This window comes from Esox lucius, chromosome 11, assembly GCF_011004845.1.
Source record: "Esox lucius isolate fEsoLuc1 chromosome 11, fEsoLuc1.pri, whole genome shotgun sequence".
In the NCBI taxonomy this organism is placed as follows: domain Eukaryota; kingdom Metazoa; phylum Chordata; class Actinopteri; order Esociformes; family Esocidae; genus Esox; species Esox lucius.
This window is the reverse complement of record NC_047579.1, coordinates 33,665,369-33,686,278: the sequence shown is the minus strand read 5'-3', so window position 1 is coordinate 33,686,278 and position 20,910 is coordinate 33,665,369. Positions and strand designations below refer to the sequence as shown.

General features: G+C 41.9%; 1 protein-coding gene across 7 annotated transcripts in view; it reads left to right on the top strand.

The window, feature by feature from the left end:
- Positions 1–20,801, top strand: part of grid2ipa (glutamate receptor, ionotropic, delta 2 (Grid2) interacting protein, a) — a 44,597-nt gene extending 23,796 nt beyond the window's left edge. For 3 of the 7 annotated variants that reach the window (XM_034295373.1, XM_034295375.1, XM_034295379.1), the window contains 16 exons: positions 1,487–1,795; positions 2,100–2,251; positions 2,443–2,586; positions 2,771–2,874; positions 3,614–3,761; positions 5,338–5,663; positions 5,888–8,095; positions 8,441–8,528; positions 10,043–10,132; positions 10,319–10,515; positions 10,782–10,937; positions 11,262–11,351; positions 11,456–11,585; positions 12,118–12,236; positions 17,315–17,479; positions 17,612–20,801. In XM_034295373.1, the coding sequence (XP_034151264.1) occupies positions 1,487–1,795; positions 2,100–2,251; positions 2,443–2,586; positions 2,771–2,874; positions 3,614–3,761; positions 5,338–5,663; positions 5,888–8,095; positions 8,441–8,528; positions 10,043–10,132; positions 10,319–10,515; positions 10,782–10,937; positions 11,262–11,351; positions 11,456–11,585; positions 12,118–12,236; positions 17,315–17,479; positions 17,612–17,695 (4,510 nt within the window). In that variant the 3' untranslated portion in view covers positions 17,696–20,801. Of the gene's footprint in view, positions 1–1,486; positions 1,796–2,099; positions 2,252–2,442; positions 2,587–2,770; positions 2,875–3,613; positions 3,762–5,337; positions 5,664–5,887; positions 8,096–8,440; positions 8,529–10,042; positions 10,133–10,318; positions 10,516–10,781; positions 10,938–11,261; positions 11,352–11,455; positions 11,586–12,117; positions 12,237–17,314; positions 17,522–17,611 lie in introns of all 7 variants that reach the window. The other 4 variants (XM_034295374.1, XM_034295376.1, XM_034295377.1 and 1 more) reach the window with 4 other exon arrangements.
- Positions 20,802–20,910: the final 109 nt, after the last annotated feature.

Here is a 20,910-nt window from a genome sequence, read left to right as displayed (position 1 = left end):
TAAAAAATACTACCCCCTATTATTGGCCACTGTCTCCAATTATTGGGCACCTTACTATTATGTTGAATTACATTATAATTCTATTATATTTGCATTACAAGTGTACAGATCTTAGTCTTCTCTAAAGGTCCTACTAGAAAGTTGTAGCTGGCTTTATTGCCTTCCAGTAAAGAAAAAAAAAAGACTGATTACTTTGATATTGCATGACATTTTTAAGACCTCAATAAATGTTTTAACCTCCATACATTTCTATAAAAATGGTGGTGGGCTAGCTCATATAATATATTTATTTGCAAAACATACCGTTGCTTTCCAGTGCGATTCTGTTTTGAACTTGAGAGGATCTCCGACCACTAGAAACATTAGCTACTATTTACAGACACCTCGCTTCAGGTGAGCGAGTTACGTTCAAAGCATGGTCCTGTTGATAGGACCCCTGCTGCCAAATGAACACGATTCTGTACAATTTCTATACAATTTGTAAGAAGTTCAGATGTGATGGAAAGGTTGCCGAAAAAAATGTATCACAGAGAAAATATATTGACTGATATACTGATTTATTTAGGGGGGACTAATTAATATTTTAAAATAGGCCTGGCGACATCCTTGGTGAAAATAGATAAAAATAAAACACCCTGGGTGACAAAGAAACATTAATACAATGAACACTAAAATATTATGTTTTTTAAAAAGTTATTTCTGTTGAAAATTCTTCTAAGCTTGCAGGATTTGACATAACTCTTATTGTCTGCATTTGTCTCGCTGTCCTTGTGACCAACACAGTTTCAATTATGTAAAGGTCGGAGCTCTGAGGTGCTTAATGTAAAACTGTATGTGTTCAATCTGCTTCAATTAGGGATTTGCGGTGTAGTTTGCGGTCAGTATCATGCTGAAAGATAATGTTTTCCCCAATTTGTCATCTTATTGTCAATGCATCTACTTTTATGCCAGATGCTGAACTAGCAATTCACAGGATTTCCTTTTATCCCACAAGTTACTTTTAATTACTTTTCATCAGATGCAGATCATCCACTGCTTTTTCTATCTTCAACTTGCCCACTTTCCCAGTTTGTTCAAATTTCTTTCTCACCAAGGTATCAATAATCTTTAGAACAACACAATACATTATTTAGCTTTTTATTGTCATCATCATAATTTATTTCTGCTTATCCGGGGCCGGGTCGCGGGGGCAGCAGTCTAAGCAGAGATGCCCAGACTTCCCTCTCCCCAGACACTTCCTCCAGCTCTTCCAGGGGGACACTGAGGCGTTCCCAGGCCAGCTGGGAGACCTAGTCCCTCCAGCGTGTCCTAGGTCTTCCCCGGGGTCTCCTCGCTTTTTATTGTGTTAATGTTAATTTGCACATTATAATGCTGCAAATTAAAAAATAGATTTAAAATAGATTTAAAAAGAATATGAAGGTAGCCTGATACTTTTACACAGTACTGTGTATTGACACTGTCTTTGTGTCTCCACATGTGTCTAAAGGAGTTGTTCACATGAGAAGGTCGTCTCCATGCTGCAGGGCAGCGGTGCCATGCCCACCCTGGTGGTGGAAGAAGGTCCCACCGGCTTTACACTGGCAGAGCCGGAGCAGCCAGGAGGTCCAGGACGGGTGTCCCCAGGTGGAGGCGTCCCACGTTCCCCAGTGCTCAGCTCTCTGCAGTGGGTGGCTGAGATCTTGCCCCCCTCTATCAGGGTCCAGGGACGCACCTTCGGACAGCAGCTGGAGCACCTGCTCACCATCCAGGAAAGATACACCATCTGCAAAGCCCTGGAGAACTTCTTCCAGCACAGGTAACTGGGAGGGAGGGGAATGGAAAGAGAGTGAGGGCGATGACAAAATAGGGAGAAATAAGAGAAAGCTGCAAAATACATAGAGAAGGATGGATTGAGAGAGTGACTATAAAATAGAGAACATATGGGTAAAAGAGGCCATGGTCACATACTGGAACAAACCTTAAGCCCTTTACACTCAATACTAATGTTAGTTTCATGCAAGGTTGATAGGACCCCTGTTTAGCATTACAATGATTAGATAGGATTGCCAGATGATCCCAACCCCCTATTAGCTTCTCTCTTCCTGTTTCCATGGCAAAAGGAATGTGGACACCTTGATCGTGGACGTGTTCCCGGTGTTGGATACACCAGCCAAACAGGTGATCTGGCAGTTTGTCTACCAGCTGTTGACCTATGAAGAGCAAGAGCATTGCCAGAGCAAGATCTCACGCTTCCTTGGGTACAAGGCTGCAGGTGGGTACTGGCCGCTGTGTCTGTGGCATTGATGCCATTACATCTATATTTGTGATTTTGGGTGTTTGTGTCAAGATGTTGAAGTCAGGTCATAAATCAGTTATTGTGTTCATGTGTGAGTGTATGCATGCATGTGTGTGTGTGTGTGTGTGTGTGTGTGTATACTGATATACACACTGTGTGTATTCTAGCGCCAGCCCCCCCACCTGAGCCAGAGCCCGCCCCCGAGCCCCATCGCCGTAGCAGCTCCATGAGAGTGACAGGAACCGCCTACAGGGCCAGCATGCGTGGGCGGAGCTCTGACGACCTTGTCATCGGCACTCACCTGGGGATGGGTACTTGCGTTTGTCTATGTCCTTCATCATCATCATCATCACCCGTAGCAGTAGAGAAACACATTTAGCTGACATTAGGTGAAATTGCTGCTCACATTTCTCTAAAAACGTTGCAGTGATTGGAAATGGAGAAATTCATATTTTGTGGAATTATTTGAAACTTAATGCCGTTTGTTTTCTGCAGGGGTCCGTACTGATCCGATGGAGATGGGAATGAGACTGGCTCCAGGAGAAAGGCAGTCAGGGGATGGGACATCCCTCCCAGAGACCCCAAACAACCTCACCAATGTAAGTAGCCATGGTGAAACTGGGGGAAGCATTCCGGCGTGGTTCAGTCGGTAGAGCATGGTGCTTGCAATACTAATGGTTATGGGTTTAATTCCTGCTGTAAACTGCGTTGCCCCAGCTGAATTATAACTGCAGGTCACCTTGGATACAAGCCTCTGCTTAAATGGATATGGTGTATCTAAAAAGCTTGACTAAAACTGTGGTCACTAACCCTAGTTGCTTCACACCAGCCCTAAAAACACACTGGATTCAGTTACCCAAAGACCCAGTGAGTGGCTGATAACTTCAAGCAGATGTGCCAGTGTTAGGCAGGAACCAAAGCCTGCACACTATATGGCCCTTCGGCACTAGGGCTGGTGACCTCAATGTTTGGAGCTAATCTTCTGGTTTTTAGAGAATGATATGTGAGTTGTTATGAAATGACACTTGTCCTCTCTGTCCAGTTGTCTGCAGTGTATGCTGAATTAGAGAATGATATGTGAGTTGTTATGAAATGACACTTGTCCTCTCTGTCCAGTTGTCTGCAGTGTATGCTGAATTAGAGAATGATATGTGAGTTGTTATGAAATGACACTTGTCCTCTCTGTCCAGTTGTCTGCAGTGTATGCTGAATTAGAGAATGATATGTGAGTTGTTATGAAATGACACTTGTCCTCTCTGTCCAGTTGTCTGCAGTGTATGCTGAATTAGAGAATGATATGTGAGTTGTTATGAAATGACACTTGTCCTCTCTGTCCAGTTGTCTGCAGTGTATGCTGAATTAGAGAATGTGTATTCAGGGAAGCGGTCCAAGTCCCTGAAGGCTCGAGCTCCTCCGTCTGCGGACAGTCTGATGGAACTCGAAGTTCTCCAACACGCAGGTTCTCCATCCATGCATGCTAACACAGGTAGTTTTTACAGTATGTGATAACATACTGTACTTGAAGAGTTGATGTTCGTGATGCGTCCAGGATGTCTGGTTGAAATTACATCCCTACAAAAGTGATAAAAAATCAAGGGGGAACAAAATTCGTTCAAGATTATACAGCAGAGACTAGAAGATAACAATAACAAGCACGCATGCCCCCCCGCCCCCCACCACACACACACAGTTATTGAATACATTTACATGTTTGAGTCATCAAACAACTGCAATTTGTTACACTGAAGGGGGAAAATGCAAGGGCCACGTGTTCCATTTTTCAATGTCCTACTAGATTTAGCAAATGTTACGTAGTTACAGTAACATGTAGCAGAGCTGAACGTGAACTTTCATCTTCTCACACCCAGAGCACAATGTAAGCTATATTTAAATAACTGGCCATTACAGAGAAATAGGGAGAAATAAAACTGTTCAAAGCTATCTGTGTTTATTTAGGAAGTCTGATTAACAGTTCTCCGGTATAGATTCAGTCACTTGCAAAGTTGAAAGAAAATATTTTTGGGGACTTCCATGAGTAGACTATGCAGTGGAGTATTTATATGCACAGAAAGGTACTGTGTGTTTTAAACAGTTCCCTGAAATTCCTACAAGACTCCTGATGAATCTTGTAGATCTTCAAGGCAAAAGAAACTTGAAATAACAAAAGCAAGCAACTTGTTTTGAACAGGAATATGAAAGCTGGACATAAGCCCTCTTCCTCCATCTGGGATGCCAAAGTACTTCTTGTCTTAATTTGAGGTTGGAGCCAAGTATGCTTCTTGTTGACAGCTCTCGCACACAATGGATCATTTTAACACGCCCAAAAGACTGCCAATATCTGACCATTCTGCTATGGAATGATCATCTGGTAGTACTGAATTGGCTGAACATGTCATTTTCTCCATGATTGGTTTTCTTGCTCATTATCTCAATATCGATAGTGGCTGTTCATGCTGTTTGAAATGGGAGGAAGACATGTTTGTTAAATCTGTAAAAAGTAGCATTGAAAGCAAAGACCATAGGTCTTCAACCCTCTCCTGGGGTTGAACCACTCACCCATTCCATCTATAAGATGTATCCCAGAGCTAGCACACCTGAAACAACTTATTAACTAATTAACAAGCCCTTACTTGTTGAATCAGGTGAGCTTGTAACAGGGCTGAAACTAAACTGTGAGATGGCTGGGGGGTCCCCAGGAGAGGGTTGCAGACCGATGGCGTAAAACAACAGTCTGGAAGGAGGACATGTAGCTATCTAGATAGCCAGTATGTGCAGATCCTGAAGTTAAAATATCGGTCTCACAGTCAAAAAGAATGACAGGCCTTCTCTAAATTGATAGAAGCTACTCTAGCATTCACTCCAAGCATAGTGGATCACATACAACAGAATTCCACAGTGTGAAACGCAACAACAGTTCACATTCTAGGAAGGTGTTTGGAGTCCACTGCTCCTAAAACACGAATAGCACACCCACACGCAAAGATCTACCATGCATGTCAACTGTGGAAGCAGCCTCAATATGTTCTTCTGTGAAAGAGAAGTAATGTAATTGTTCCTCTCAGCAGGTAGCCGTAAGGGCCCTCCACCAGGCTGGCAGGAGCCCCTCCCAAGCCCCCCTCACCAAGTCCAGTACTACCCCCCAGGTCTCACCTCCCAGACCAGTGCCGACTCCAACCCCTACATCAGTCTGGACAGTCCCCCTCCCTCACCCCCAAACTACCCTGCCAGTCCACCTTCACACGCACGCCTCAATAAGAGGCGCTACACGTTTTCCCATCTACCACACACCTATGATACGGACCGCTTCCTGGATGCACTGACTGAGCAACTGGGTCAGAGGGTCGCCAATGTTGATGACTTCCTGTCACCTGAAAATGACTACGAGGAGGTAGGGTCATATTGATTTAGATGTCTACAGAGCATTAGATGGTTGATGGATACGTTTGCCATAACACTGTTGGTCTTGGGGGAATTGTTTGTCTTGCACACTAATTATTATAATTTGTGTATTCCTGTGATGATATTCTGCCTTAACACGCCTATAACATTAGTTAGAATACTATAGCAATGGACCAAGACTTAATTAATGCATGTAATTGGTGGTAATGCCAGGATGTTGTCCAGATGAGCTTCCCAGATGAGGACGATGAGGACGAAGAGGAGGTGGGTGTGGATGATGAAGATAGAGATGGGGGTTTCATTGTACCCCCTGAGCTGAGCAGCCCCAGTGAGTGCCAGAGCAGCAGTGGCGAGGACGCCTCCTCCCTTACTTACTCCTCCTCCTCGGAACACATCCCCCCTCCTCCGATGACCCCACCACCACCTCCACCTGTCCAATTTAATGACCCTCCTCTATCCCCAAGCTACAATGCCACCCCTCAACAGTCTCCCAGAATTCAACTGCCTTTCCGCCGTCACCCTGGGCCACCTCCAGCCCCACCTCCTCGCTCCAATCCGCCACCGAAACGGCAGTCAATTCACAAGGTGCTTCCAACCCGTGAGGACTTGCTAGCCCATGCTGCAATTCAGGAACAAAAAGCATACCAGGAGAAACAAGCATTCCAGGAACAACAATCATTCCAGGAGCAAAAGGACTTCCAGGAGCAACAAGCTTTCCAGACGCAACAAGCATACCAGGAGCGACATGCATACAAGGAACCACAAGTGTTCCAGGAGCAGCAAGTGGCCAATGAGAAAAAAGGGTTCCAGGAACAACTATCTTTACAGGAGCAACAAGCATATCAAGAGCAGCAAGCATATGAGGAACAAAAAGGATACCAGGACCAACACGCGTTCCAAGGGCAACAAGCATACCAGGACCAACAAGTGTTCCAAGGGCAACAAATATACCAAGACCAACAAATGTTCCAAGGGCAACAAGCATACCAGGACCAACAAGCGTTCCAAGGACAACAAGCATACCAGGACCAACAAGCGTTCCAAGGGCAACAAGCATACCAAGACCAACAAATATTCCAAGGGCAACAAACATACCAGGACCAACAAGCGTTCCAAGGACAACAAGCATACACAGACAAACAAGCGTTCCAAGGGCAACAAGCATACTCGGACCAACAAATGTTCCAAGGGCAACAAGCAATCCAGGAGCAACAAGCATATCAAGAACAACAGGTGTACCAGGAGCAACACATTTACCAGGGGCATCAATCATTGCCTGCTCAGCCCTCACATTCTGCACATCCCCTTCAGCAGCTCCATCAGTCACTGCCCCCCCTCCCCTCTCCGGAGGCAGCTCACACTCATCCAGACCACACAGGCAATGCACTCTACCAGATGCACCCATCTCATAAACAGACTCACCGTCAGAGCCGCCGTCAAACTCGCTCAGCCACATCGCCTCACAACGCCCCAGCCCGTTCCCCTGTTCATCCAGATAGGCAGAGTCAGTTCTCAGAAGAAATCTATCAGAGTCTCCATCATACACAGTCACATCACTCATCCATTGAACTCCTTCACCAAGCTCATCAGGTCCAACACCACCACTCGTCCATGGAGCTTCTTCATCAAGCCCATCGAAAACAGCAGCATCACTCATCCACGGAGCTCCTTCATCAAGCCCATCAAATACGCCAAGATCAGCCTCTTCCTCCACACCCAGATCAGGATATCCACCAATCTGGTCCAAATCCTCAGAGCCATCAGATTCACCCGTCCACCCATTCCTGCCACCAGGGTCAGCAGACTCATCAGACTCGCCAGTCCCTCAAGTCTCATCGCACTCATCAGTTATCTCCACAGCGTCCTCACTCCATCCAGCAGACTTACCATCACACTCCCCAGATCCAACACATCCATCACCAGGTCCCTCTTCAGCCCACTCAGCCAGAGCTCCATCAGATCCACCTCATACACCAGCCAACCCATCAGCGCCACCACCCCCAACCCACCTTGTCCACCTTCCAGCCCCTACCGCCTCACCAACCCACTCTGTCCAGTTTCCAGCCTCTGCCCGAACTCCATCCCCACCAAACCCATCAGGTCCACCCCTCTAACCAGGGCCGTCCTCAGTCCCAGCCCTCTCAGCGACTGCTCCAATCCCAGTCTAACCACCAATCCTCCCAGTCGCATCACCATTCCCACCACCAATCCCAGTCTCAGCCCAAGCAACATTCCCAGTCCCAGAATAACTTGGACCAGTTAGGGCATCAGGAGCCCCCTCCTCCTCCACCCCTGCCCCCTCCCGGAACTCCGCCTCCGCTGCCTCGCAACAGCCTTCCAAAAATGGACTCCAACCATATGAGTGTAAAGCGGCTTCGCTGGGAACAGGTGGAGAACTCTGAGGGCACCATCTGGGGACAGGTGAGCTTGAAAAGATGGGGACATACAAGTCAATCACGTTTTTTTGGAGACAAGTGAGTGAGAGTCGTGATAGGTGAGTAAATGGGGTTAGGGCAAGAAAAGTCCATCAGGGTGGGGACCGTAAGTAAAAGTGGAGGCTAGTCAGTGAGTTAGTCAAATTGAGGAAAAGTAAGCTATGCACTCATGGGACAGCTGAGCTAGCTAGGACTTGATGCAGACAATTACTTTTTGCATTGCAATAAACTAAATGGATTGAATAGAAATGGATTCTTATTGTACAACACAGTAATCATCATTATAGTATGAGTTGTTGATGCACATTCATGTTGTTTCTGTTTGTTGCAGTTAGGAGAGGATTCTGATTATGACAAATTGAATGACATGGTGAAGTATCTGGATCTAGAACTGCACTTTGGAACACAAAAGAACCCCAGTGAGCATAATGTGCAAATGTGTGGGTGTGTGCGCGCATGGACAACTTTGCATGCATGCTTTGTATAGTGCATACATTATGTGTATAGTTACACATACACACGTATGTAAGTCTTTTCTCAAAAATGATTCACATATCACATACTAAAAAAGTAAGAAATCTTCATCTTGAGGAATGTGTCTGAAGCCCATCCTGGTTTTAATAGCTTTTGATCAGTGCTCCCTCTGACGAATGACAGTAGCGTTAGTGCCACAGGCACTTCACCGACCCAATTTAAATCTCACTGCAAAATATATATTTGGAAGTATACTGAAAAACCTGAATGTGAATCTTTGTGGATCTATTACCAATGGAGGCATCATTTTTCTCACCCTTGTTCTCTGGCTCCTCTAAGTAGATGATGTTCTCAAAACTCTAGAAAATGCCAGTACTTACTTTCTGTCTTGGCAACCCTCTAATGGTCTCATTTTGGAGTGATACAGAAGCGAGGGATGCAGGATGTCAGTCAGTTTAGAATGGACACGTTTTGTCCACTAAAAGAGAATGCATCCAGACAGTGCATTGTGCATCCTCACTGTGATGAATGGAAAGAGGCATCTGTTAAAATAAGTAAAAGTGTAATGACATTCAGTGATTTTCATTATAGGAGGCTCTAGGATCTACGCTTGTAGCCTGAGTTGACCAGTCGGCTGCTGGAGGTGTGTGTCTCTGCCTCAAATTTTCTATGGAACATTTTCTGTGTTCTATGGAGATGCATTTTCCCCCTGTAATCGTGGACAGCGTGAAATGCAGTTGAGCGCCCAAAGTGGTGTGCAAAGACGCTTTGTGAGCAATGAGCGGGATTCCAGACTATGGTCACATACTCAGACCTTGTGACACCATAGTTCTACCAAAACATCCGAAGCCAATGTAGGGAGACAGGATTAGACAAAATTAGGAACTGCTATGGAAAAAACTGTGAAATATGTTTTTTTATTTATGTTGCTGTAGTAAAGAATAGTGAACCCTGGTGTAATATAAATGATAAAATATTAAGAATACTGCCCATATCTAGAGGTTTCCACAACTGAGTAACACAAGTTAGTACCTCGAGAGCTAATGTACTGTTTATTCAAAGGTTTGTATTACATCAGTTTTCTTCATATTCATGTTATGTGTAAATCTAATGTGCTAAAAGATTGAAAGACAATATAAATTCCCTGTGAAATGTTCTTAACATTATGAACCCTAACTAAAACCTAACCTAACCACTCATTCCATAAATAACCAATTGGATTACTCAGCTGCTGGGTTTACACATCATGCAAGTGAATAAAAAATGTACTTACAGTTCAATTAACCCATGTTAGGGTTTTACAAACAACCCCAAAAACTTGTGTTGTTCCCGCCAACCAAATGGCTGGGTAAATAACCCCACTTGTGTTCCATTTTTTGTTAGTGTTACGTTACCAAATAACCAAAATGTGTATTTTACACAGCATTTATTAATTTTTTTACATGTATGTTTGTGTCAGTTTCTCCTCCAGAGCCTGTCCCCCAGCTGGAGACCTTCAAGAAGAAAGAGGTGGTTGAGATTCTCTCACATAAAAAGGCCTACAATGCATGTGAGTACAACCGTGGAAAGCTATATGGCACAGCATTTTTTTGGCAGTGCACTGCACATTAGTCGATTTAGTCACTTCAATATTCCCCAAATATAGCCCTTGCCAATGGAAACCGTGACACCTTCTCAAACTGCGATGTGCTTAGTCTACGCTCTGACCTTTTGACCTCTTCAAATCTGACCCCAGCCATCCTGATTGCACACCTGAAGCTTTCCCCGGGTGAGCTCCGCCAGGTGCTGATGAACATGGCCACAGAACGGTTGGAGCCGGCCCATATCAAGCAGCTGCTGCTTTATGCCCCTGATGCGGAGGAGGTTAGGCAGTATGAGCAGTACCGACAGGACCCGGCAAAGCTTAGCGAGCCTGACCAGTTCGTACTGCAGGTACTAGGAGACTCTGTAGAGCCTCCTATATGTCCCATTTATTATTATTATTATTATTACTATGAATATTACTATATTACAGGATAGATTTAGTAGGTTTGGGGACTGTTATGGATGTGTAGGTGTTGTTATTGTGTCACACAGTGTGTGTGTGTGATAGTTGTAGACGTGTTTTTTTTTTGCTCACATTCAGGCTAAGAGTTTGATTTCCCCTTTATTTTATGTGTTTGGTTTTCTCTCATGTAATTTTGTGATATATAACATAGATGCTTTCAGTGCCGGAGTACAAGACTCGTTTGAGAAGCCTCCATTTCAAAAGCACTTTGCCGGAGAAGACGGAGGAGATGAGAGTGGGATACGACTGCATCTACAATGCCTCCATGGAGCTCAAGACAAGCAAGAAACTGGCCAAGATACTGGAGGTATATATTCTGTTCAAAGAACTCTGCCATTTACAAACAAAGGGAAAATGCAACTTTGCTATGAAACTTATATAAATAATAGTTTATTTAAATTGTTTTTAATTAAACCAATTACAGTATCATATAGTACAAAAAAGAAGAGAGGGTGGAGAGGTATTTTTGTCGGGTTTAACAAAATAATTAAGAAAGTTGCACAACTTGAACCCCAGATGCACTAGGAAGATTTAGAATAGGTTCACATTTAGCCATGAAGTTTAAATGCTGCTGTTTTATTCCATTGAAAAATATAAGCTACGGTATATACTGTGTCTGCTGATTCTTTAGTTTGTTCTGGCAATGGGGAACTATCTGAACAACGGTCAGCCCAAGACAGGCAACAAGACCACTGGGTTTAAGATCAACTTTCTCACTGAGGTAAGCTCACCAGGTCTTAAGGCCTGTTATCCAATCTAGTTGCATGGATTGACTTGACTGTTAACAAATGCCATATTATACTAATAAACTACTGTTCCTTCTAGCTCAGCACCACAAAAACAGTGGATGGGAAATCGACGTTTCTGCACATTCTCATCAGGTCATTGAGTCTTCACTTTCCCAATGTCCTGGATTTTGCCAAGGATCTTACCACAGTTCCCCTGGCCGCCAAAGGTAAACTGAGTATCTGTATTTTGCATTTTCTTTTGTGTATGGATTTACTACATTGGTGAGAGACTGTTTGGTTATCCTGTAGCATCTTATGTATTTGAGAATAGATTTTTGCCTGAAATGTAATCACATCATTTAAGACTTAAAAATATGTCAAGTTTATTGATTATATAATTCTTAAATTTTTTTCTCAAAACCCAGTCTTAGTTTGGCACCTGATGTATGATGGATCTTAATAATTGTGTGGCACATTAACCAGAATACAGAAGTGCAAGAATGTGAATTGGTTATTCAGGTTCCATATATATTACATTTATTATTTAAGATCTAGGTCAAATGTGCAAAAAAAATGCCTGGATGGCCAGACAGGCTATAAATTGCACAAGGGACAAACTCTGTTGCAAAGGGTCCAAAATATATACAACAAAAGGAAATACAATTGTGCGCTAATTTAGCTAAATGACTACTTGTGCAGTCTGAATATCACTAGCACTCGGGCTTACGGCTGTAACTATCTCTCTCTGCCTCTTTGTAGTGAACCAAAGAACCCTCACATCTGATCTAAATGACCTTCACACTACCATCCAGGACATCCGGACTGCGTGCCAGAAAATGCCTGCTACCGCAGATGACCGCTTCTATGCCGTCATGAGTGTATCTTTCACAACACACTTGTGAGAGAGATGATCCAGGATGTTTGTGTACTTATCTGTGAATATTATCCAGGTCTGTGTGTACCTGTACAGTCCAGATGTCCTCAGTAAGATAGTAAAACCTGACAAATTGTTCCCCACAATGTTTTTGGGCCGGTGCCCACTGAAAATGGGATTTCCGGCACTCTAAGATTTGAGGTTACTTTTAGGTTTAGGCATTACGGGTTAACAGTAATGATAGGCATTATGGTCTGATTAAGTTCAAGCATGAAAGTTAGTTTACTGAGGTTAGGGTTAGGTTTATGGAGAGTGAGCATGGATTTCTTGGTTTCCAGTCTCCAAAAGGATAGAAAACCAAATGTACGTGTGTGTGTGTGCATGTGTGTGTGTGTGCGTGTGCGTGTGCATGCATGCATTGGGGTCAGTTACAAGAGGTCAGTTAGGTATGTAGGTGCCAGTCCAGTGACTGTTTTGACAAATGAGCAGTTTGACGATGATTAGACTGAATGAAAACTGGTAGACCAAAGATTTTGCTGAGGGTGATGTATTAGGGAAACAAATACTTACAGTGAGGGAAAAAATTATTTGATCCCCTGCTGATTTTGTATGTTTGCCCACTGACAAAGAAATGATAAGTCTATCATTTTAATGGTAGTTTAATTTGAACAGTGACTGACTGTTCAAATAAAAAACATCAACAAAATCCAGAAAAACAAATTTTTGCAAAATGTCATACATTTATTTGCATTTTAATGAGTGAAATAAGTATTTGATCCCGTCTCAATCAGAAATATTTCTGTCTCCCAGATGTCTTTTATACAGGTAACAGGCTGATATTAGGAGCACACTTTTAAAAGGAGTGCTCCTAATCTCAGCTTGTTAACTGTATAAAAGACACCTGTCCACAGAAGCAATCAATCAGATTCCAAACTCTCCACCATGGCCAATACTAAAGAGCTGTCCAAGGATGTCAGGGACAAGATTGTAGACCTACACAAGGCTGGAATGGGCTACAAGACCATCGCCAAGCAGCTTGGTGAGAAGGTGACTACAGTTGGTGCGATTATTCACAAATCGAGGAAACACAAAAGAACTGTCAATCTGTCTGGTGCTCCATGCAAGATCTCACCTCATGAAGTTGCAATGATCATGAAAACAGTGAGGAATCAGCCCAGAACTACACAGGAGGATCTTTTCAATGATCTTAAGGCAGCTGGGACCATAGTCACCAAGAAAACAATTGGTAACACATTACACCGTGAAGGACTGAAATTCTGCAGTGCCTGCAAGGTCCCCCTGCTCACAAAAAGCACATGTACAGGCCCGTCTGAAGTTTGCCAATGAAGATCTGAATGATTCAGAGGAGAACTGGGTGTTGTGGTCAGATGAGACCAAAATCTAGCTCTTTGGCATCAACTCAACTTGCCGTGTTTGGAGGACTGCTGCCTATGATCCCAAGAACACCATCCCCACCATCAAACATGGAGGTGGAAACATTATGCTTTGGTGGTGTTTTTCTGCTAAGAGGACAGGACAACTTCACCACGTCAAATGGGCGATGGACGGGGCCATGCACTGTCAAATCTTGGGTGAGAACCTTCTTCCCTCAGCCAGGGCATTGAAAATGGGTCGTGGATGGGTATTCCAGCATGACAATGACACAAAACACACGGCCAAGGCAACAAAGGTGTGTCTCGGAAAGTAGCACATTAAGGTCCTGGAGTGGCCTAGCCAGTCTCTAGACATGAATCCCATAGGAAATCTGTGGAGGGAGCTGAAGGTTCGAGTTGCCAAATATCAGCCTGGAAACCTTAATGATGTGGAGAAGATCTGCAAAGAGGAATGGGACAAAATCCCTCCTGAGATGTGTGCAAACCTGGTGGCCAACTACAAGAAACATCTGACCTCTGTGATTGCCATCAGGGGTTTTGCCACCAAGGACTAAGTGTTTTGCAGAGGGGTCGAATACTTATTTCACTCATTATAATAAAAATCAATTTCTAACATTTTTGACATGCTTTTTTCTGGATTTTGTTGTTGTTATTCTGTCTCTCACTGTTCAAATAAACCTACCATTAAAATTATAGACTGATAATTTCTTTGTCAGTGGGCAAATGTACAAAATCAGCAGGGGATCAAATATATTTTTCCCTCACTGTAGGTTCAGTTACATTTCCTTTTAAGTGGTCCTTGTTATAGTGTATGTACGTGTTCACACTAAAACAAGTATTGTAGTCTGTAATTAAATATAACAACAAATGCTTTTTCCCATGCTTGTTATGAATTGGGAGGTTTCCACTAAACTTAATTAAACTTTTTCTAAACTGCAACCGATTAATAAATAATATCATATATTAATATAGCACCAATCAATGCTGTTGCTAGCACTTTCCCTGAAAAATAGTATTCATATGGGTAGACCTGGATTAGCTTATGGAAACACAACATATATACACCGATCAGCCATAACATTATTATGACCACTGACAGGTGAAGTGAATAACACTGATAATCCCGTCATCATGGCACCTGTCAGTGGGTGGGATATATTAGGCATCAAGTGAACATTCTGTCCTATGGCTGATTGATATATCCAACTGTAGATCTGTTGGGGTGGTGTATCTATCAATGTATCTGTTGGGGCAGTATATCTTAATCCGCCAGAATCAGATGCCAACACTCTCTTTCTCACACAAAATGTGCACATTCCAAATAGTGCAAAGTAGATCTGCTGCTTGAATGACACACAGAGAACCCAAAACATATGCATTTTTTAATCAATTATATCATATTTTTTTAGGGCTTTAATGCATGATCGGAATTACAGATAAACAGGAGCAGGGGCAATTTTTTTATTATTACTCTTTTGCAAAAATGTATATATATAAATAATTTGAGATCCGAGGCTATTCATAAAAGATCCAGGGCTATAGTCCAGCTGCCCAGGCCAAACAATGCAAATGGGGGAGGTATATCTATCAGTGGATCTGTTGGGGTGGTATATCTATCAGTGGATCTGTTGGGGTGGTATATCTATCAGTGGATCTGTTGGGGCGGTATGTCCATCTGTAGATCTGTTGGAGCAGTATATCCATCTGTAGATCTGTTGAGGCTGGTAAATCTATCAGTGGATCTGTTGGGGCAGTATATCTTTCAGTGGATCTGTTGGGGTGGTATGTCCATCTGTAGATCTGTTGTGGCCGGTATGTCCATCTGTAGATCTGTTGGGGCTGGTATATCCATCTGTAGATCTGTTGGGGCCGGTATATCCATCTGTAGATCTGTTGGGGCGGTATGTCCATCTGTAGATCTGTTGGAGCGGTATGTCCATCTGTAGATCTGTTGGAGCGGTATGTCCATCTGTAGATCTGTTGGAGCAGTATATCCATCTGTAGATCTGTTGGAGCGGTATGTCCATCTGTAGATCTGTTGGAGCAGTATATCCATCTGTAGATCTGTTGGGGCTGGTAAATCTATCAGTGGATCTGTTGGGGCAGTATATCTTTCAGTGGATCTGTTGGGGCGGTATGTCCATCTGTAGATCTGTTATGGCCGGTATATCCATCTGTAGATCGGTTGGAGCGGTATATCCATCTGTAGATCTGTTGGGGCTGTATATCCATCTGTAGATCTGTTGGGGCGTTATATCCATCTGTAGATCTGTTGGGGTCGGTATATCCATCTGTAGATCGGTTGGAGCAATATGTCCATCAGTAGATCTGTTGGGGTGGTATATATATCAGTGGATCTGTTGGGGCAGTATGTCCATCTGTAGATCTGTTGGGGCAGTATATCCATCTGTAGATCTGTTGGGGCTGGTAAATCTTTCAGTGGATCTGTTGGGCAGTATATCTTTCAGTGGATCTGTTGGGGAGGTATGTCCATCTGTAGATCTGTTGGGGCCGGTATATCCATCTGTAGATCGGTTGGAGTGGTATATTCATCTGTAGATCTGTTGGGGCGGTATATCCATCTGTAGATCTGTTGGGGCCGGTATATCCATCTGTAGATCTGTTGGGGCCGGTATATCCATCTGTAGATCTGTTGGAGCGGTATGTCCATCTGTAGATCTGTTGGAGCAGTATATTCACCTGTAGATCTGTTGGGGTGGAATACAAAGTGGGTCCAGGGTGTGAGCAATGATCAGCCTTTCAAAGCAATATATGTTTGCAGATGTGAGTACTACTGGTTGATAGTTCTCCATAGCATTCTTGGGCTATGCATTGAAGCTAGTTCGCCAACTGGTCTGTGCATACTCTAAATATGTGCCCTGGTATTCTGTCTGGCCCAGATCTTTGTGAAAGTTGACCAGCTTGAAAGTTTGACCTTAGGTACAGAAAGCAAAATAACATTGTCATCCAGAACAGCAGAGGCTTTCTGGCATAGGCCAGTTTCACTTTGGGCCAATTTCACATGGGCCAGCCCCCCCCCCCCCAACCGATTATGTCGTTTAGGGTTGCCTTGTCTCTTTGAGCTCCAGCTAGTCTTTGTACTATGTTGGCTGCCAGGTGGCTCATCATGGTGCTTGTATTTGTAGGGAATGTTGTAATTGTTGGGGAATTGTGTTGCGTTCACCTCTAGAGGGTCTGTGCCCGTAAACCCATTGTTGTTGAGGAAGCAGTGTGAAAAGAAGCAGAACAGCATGGCAAGATGTGCATCAGGGGACCCGTCTCTAACTTTGATTCTCCGGCATCTGTTGACGAGAGCATGCAACAAATCAAGGCCATTCCATTTGAGCTAATTCTTAATTTCTAATAAGTCTTGATTATTCACAAGAAATCCTACGGTACATGTAACCAAGTTGCTTTTAGAGAAAGAATTGTATTTTTTTTTCCTCAGACATCTGCTTTTATATGTACACAAAACCACATGTATTTAAATGCACACACACACACACACACACACACACACACTGCCCTAAATTTATCTATGGGACCTGATTGTTTGAACATCACCAAACAAATGTAGATTGAAGGATGTCTTACATCAAGTCGACACGGGGTTCCTCTCCCCATACATCACCATTGTTTCACTTTATCCACCTCCTACAATTGGTGTCCTTGACATCACTTTGAGCAGGGTTTCCTGGAGAACATCCACCCCGCATTACAGTCTCTGGAGTCCCTACAGCAGAGGGCTATGGAGGAGTTTTCCAAGACAGCCTCCTTCTTTGGAGAGGACAGCCAGACCACTAACACTGAGAGCTTCTTTGGGATCTTCGCCGAGTTCCTCGCCAAGTTTGAGGTGAACCGCCTAGAGTTTGAAAGGGTCCTCTGAAATAGACAAGTATGTAGTGCTATCAAGAAGTGCAATCAAGACGGTAGTAGTAATGATACTGTATGTGTTTATCTGATGTTGTTTTTTTGTGTTTTGCAGAGAGCTCTCAGTGAGAACCAAGCAAATGAGAACCCTCCTAAGAGTCCAAGGAGCCCAAGAATGGCCTCACCACTGGCCTGGTGAACAAGTAGGCAGTGCAGGCTAGCAGATAGAAAGGCAAGCAGGCAGGAAGGCTAGCAGGCAGGCATACATACATTTATAACATACACACACAGATGGCAATAATTGAGCTCACACTGACTCGCAGACAGATACACACACACATTCACAACCACAGAATGTTGGAATTCTTGTACAAATCGTGACCTGCAGCTACTTTAACCTCTTTATCTTACATGGTTATAGATTGCTCCTTCTGAACAGACAAATACAGGGTCAATGTTGTTTTTTTATAGTTGTATAACTGAGCATGTTATTTGATTTATCTAAATGCAAAGATTCATGAAATGGAATAAGAATGTGACTATATCAGTAACTATTTTAACCCACCTGTTTGTATGTACAATGATATTAGAACTTTAGAAAAGCTTAGTTCCAAAATGGTATTTACACTTTAAGAAATGTTGGGACATTATTTATCAAAACACCTTGTGAATGAGATAGAGCAGTCTTTTTTTATATTATCATAACATGGGCAAGTTCAAAAAAGAATTATAGAAAGCTAATTTTATTTTAGAGAGACAATCTTGTTTTTTGCTTAGCACTACATATTCGCCTCACTCTCAGGTAAATAAGTAGTATTGCAATGTTTTACAAAGTCAATGGGATAAAGAACTACATTGTCAATAAAGAACAGTACACATTATACATTTTTACAACAATCTTTAAAACATGTTTTGAGTGACTCATGACAGTAATATGAGAACTGTATATAAATTATTAAAATGTAACATTTTTGTCATGTAGTGGAAAAAAATGCAAATGTGAAAAATGTACTTGCATCTTGTTTAGGAATACGTTTTTACATTAATAATCCAGCAAGTATGTCTACAAAACATGTTCAGCTTCAAGAAACAAAATATTCCATATGGACTATAGTTTCATAACAGAGATCTATATATTATTAAATCACATTTCAAACTCCATTTGTCTTGTCACAAATACCACAAATTGTGATGAATAACAAAGTTTCCCTCTAACTCTATGAATGTTTGCTGATGAAGTGGACAGTTTACTGTACATACTGTACAATATCAGAACTAAAAGTCCTATATACAAATGAGCATTGTTAGAAAAGGTCTGACACAGATGTTAACATACAGATTCTCTATAGAAGCATAGCCCTTGTTAAACTGATAACCTGCTTTGTTAAAATAACGTGCCATGTTAAGTATCCTAACCTGCTATCTTAGTCCTACGAACTTTCTACCATTTCTTTGACTAATGCATTTATTGCTCCTGCTTTGTGGATGGATAACCCTAAAGCAAGATATCTCAGTAGCTTTTTGTAGATGGTGGAAGGAACAATAAGCAGGAAGGAACAATAAGTATACCAAAGCCATACATTAGGGGGAAACACTATTTTGACAGTCCCAAAAGCACTAAAGATTATCTACTGACTATCAGTAACATTTTAACTATCTACTAAACCTTACTCTTATCTTAACCTTTATCCCAACCCTAACTGTAGCCCTAGCTTTAGCAAACCCATATTGGAGCCAGATATTATATAGGAACCAGATATTATATAGGAACCAGATATTATATAGGAACAAGCATTCGGTTGACATTGTAAACAGTAATAATTTGACTTTTGTTTCCAAAACATGCTGTAGCTTTATACTGATATTTCACTTTCGATTTTCTGACCAAAATTTATAAAGTGGCTATACTCACTGGGCCTAAAATCTATCTCTTCTATATTTTTGGAATTAAGTGTATATTGTATGATATCCAATGCATATTTATTGCACATCTACTAAAGAAAAGTAAGTGTAAATAAAGATGGCTGTATTTGTGGTGTTAAATATGCGTGCCTCTCTAGCTGCGTTCCCAAATACAACTGAATTTTGATATACTGCATCCCCAGTAAAACTCCATTAGGAGTCATCATGTTCTATCATGATTTACACACTTTCTTTTTGATTGTTATTGGAGAATGTGAGAGTCCTTAACTCAAAAGTATAATCAAAAACAAATAGAATTGGTTCCTATAAAAATATTTTACGAGCCCCAAAACAAATCTATTAGTAGAGTTCATACTGACATACAGAAAAAATGCACAATGCCATTTGCTGTTATCAACACTTTTGTTGTTGATTTTCTACATTTTCATGTCGATGTTGGCATGATGTACCTTAATTTTAATGTTTGTACTTCAAAGAGGTACATCAATTCCATGAAGCACATTACATTACATGCTGCAACTCTATTGGCTAATGATGTTAATGCGTAACCTTATCAAATAATTTTTCAGCACATCATTCTCTTGCTAGTTATGGACTATTCTTGGACATCACATTCGATAAACAACACTGCCCTTTAGCATCTTACACATAAGATATTTTCAGAATATAATTTTGGAATAATCTTAGGCAAGATAAGGCAACTGTTTAATAAAAAGGAAAATAAATACACGCTACTATTGATATTAATAACATGTTGATAAGTTATTGCAATTTTTTTTTATCTGTATGTTTGGGATGTTTATTTCTGACTTGCGTTATCTGAATACCTATTCACATTCAGCATTGTGCTATTTAAATTTTTGCTCTCAATTTAAGGCTATCTTTATGTTTTGTATTATGACTAATAATGACCAATGTTGACAATTATAAAGACTGATTCGTAAACATTGTCCTGAATCACTGTTTCTTCATGTTATCCAACATTAGAATTGGCTTAACAAAACATAACTCATGATCTAACATTTTACAACCTGTGATATGTTTTTGATACTGTATGTGAAGAGGAAACATGTTAATGATGATCAGTGAGATACTACAGAGATGACCCGATGCATCCTGGTATATAAAGACAAGTGTTAGAGCCATGGTTAAGTTAAAGGATAGGATGAGGTTTAATGTTAGCCTTAGTAGATATTTATTTGAAATGAAATGCTTGCTAAGATTGACTTGCTTATATCTTTCTATAAGAATCATCAGCACAGAATACCATTTCATTCTAGAACTACTGTCAAAGATCAACTACAGGGGTGTCAAAAGGACATAAGGGAAGGTGTACATAAAATGTGCAGGTTTTGCAACTTAACCATCAACTTTCATTCTACTATTAACTCTTGGCAGGTGTTGTGCAACGCCGTTAGTGTTAATAAAACACCTATCAGCCAGCTTGTCTTGTCTTATATAAGTAGACTGTGGAGTTTGATCCCCCAGTCC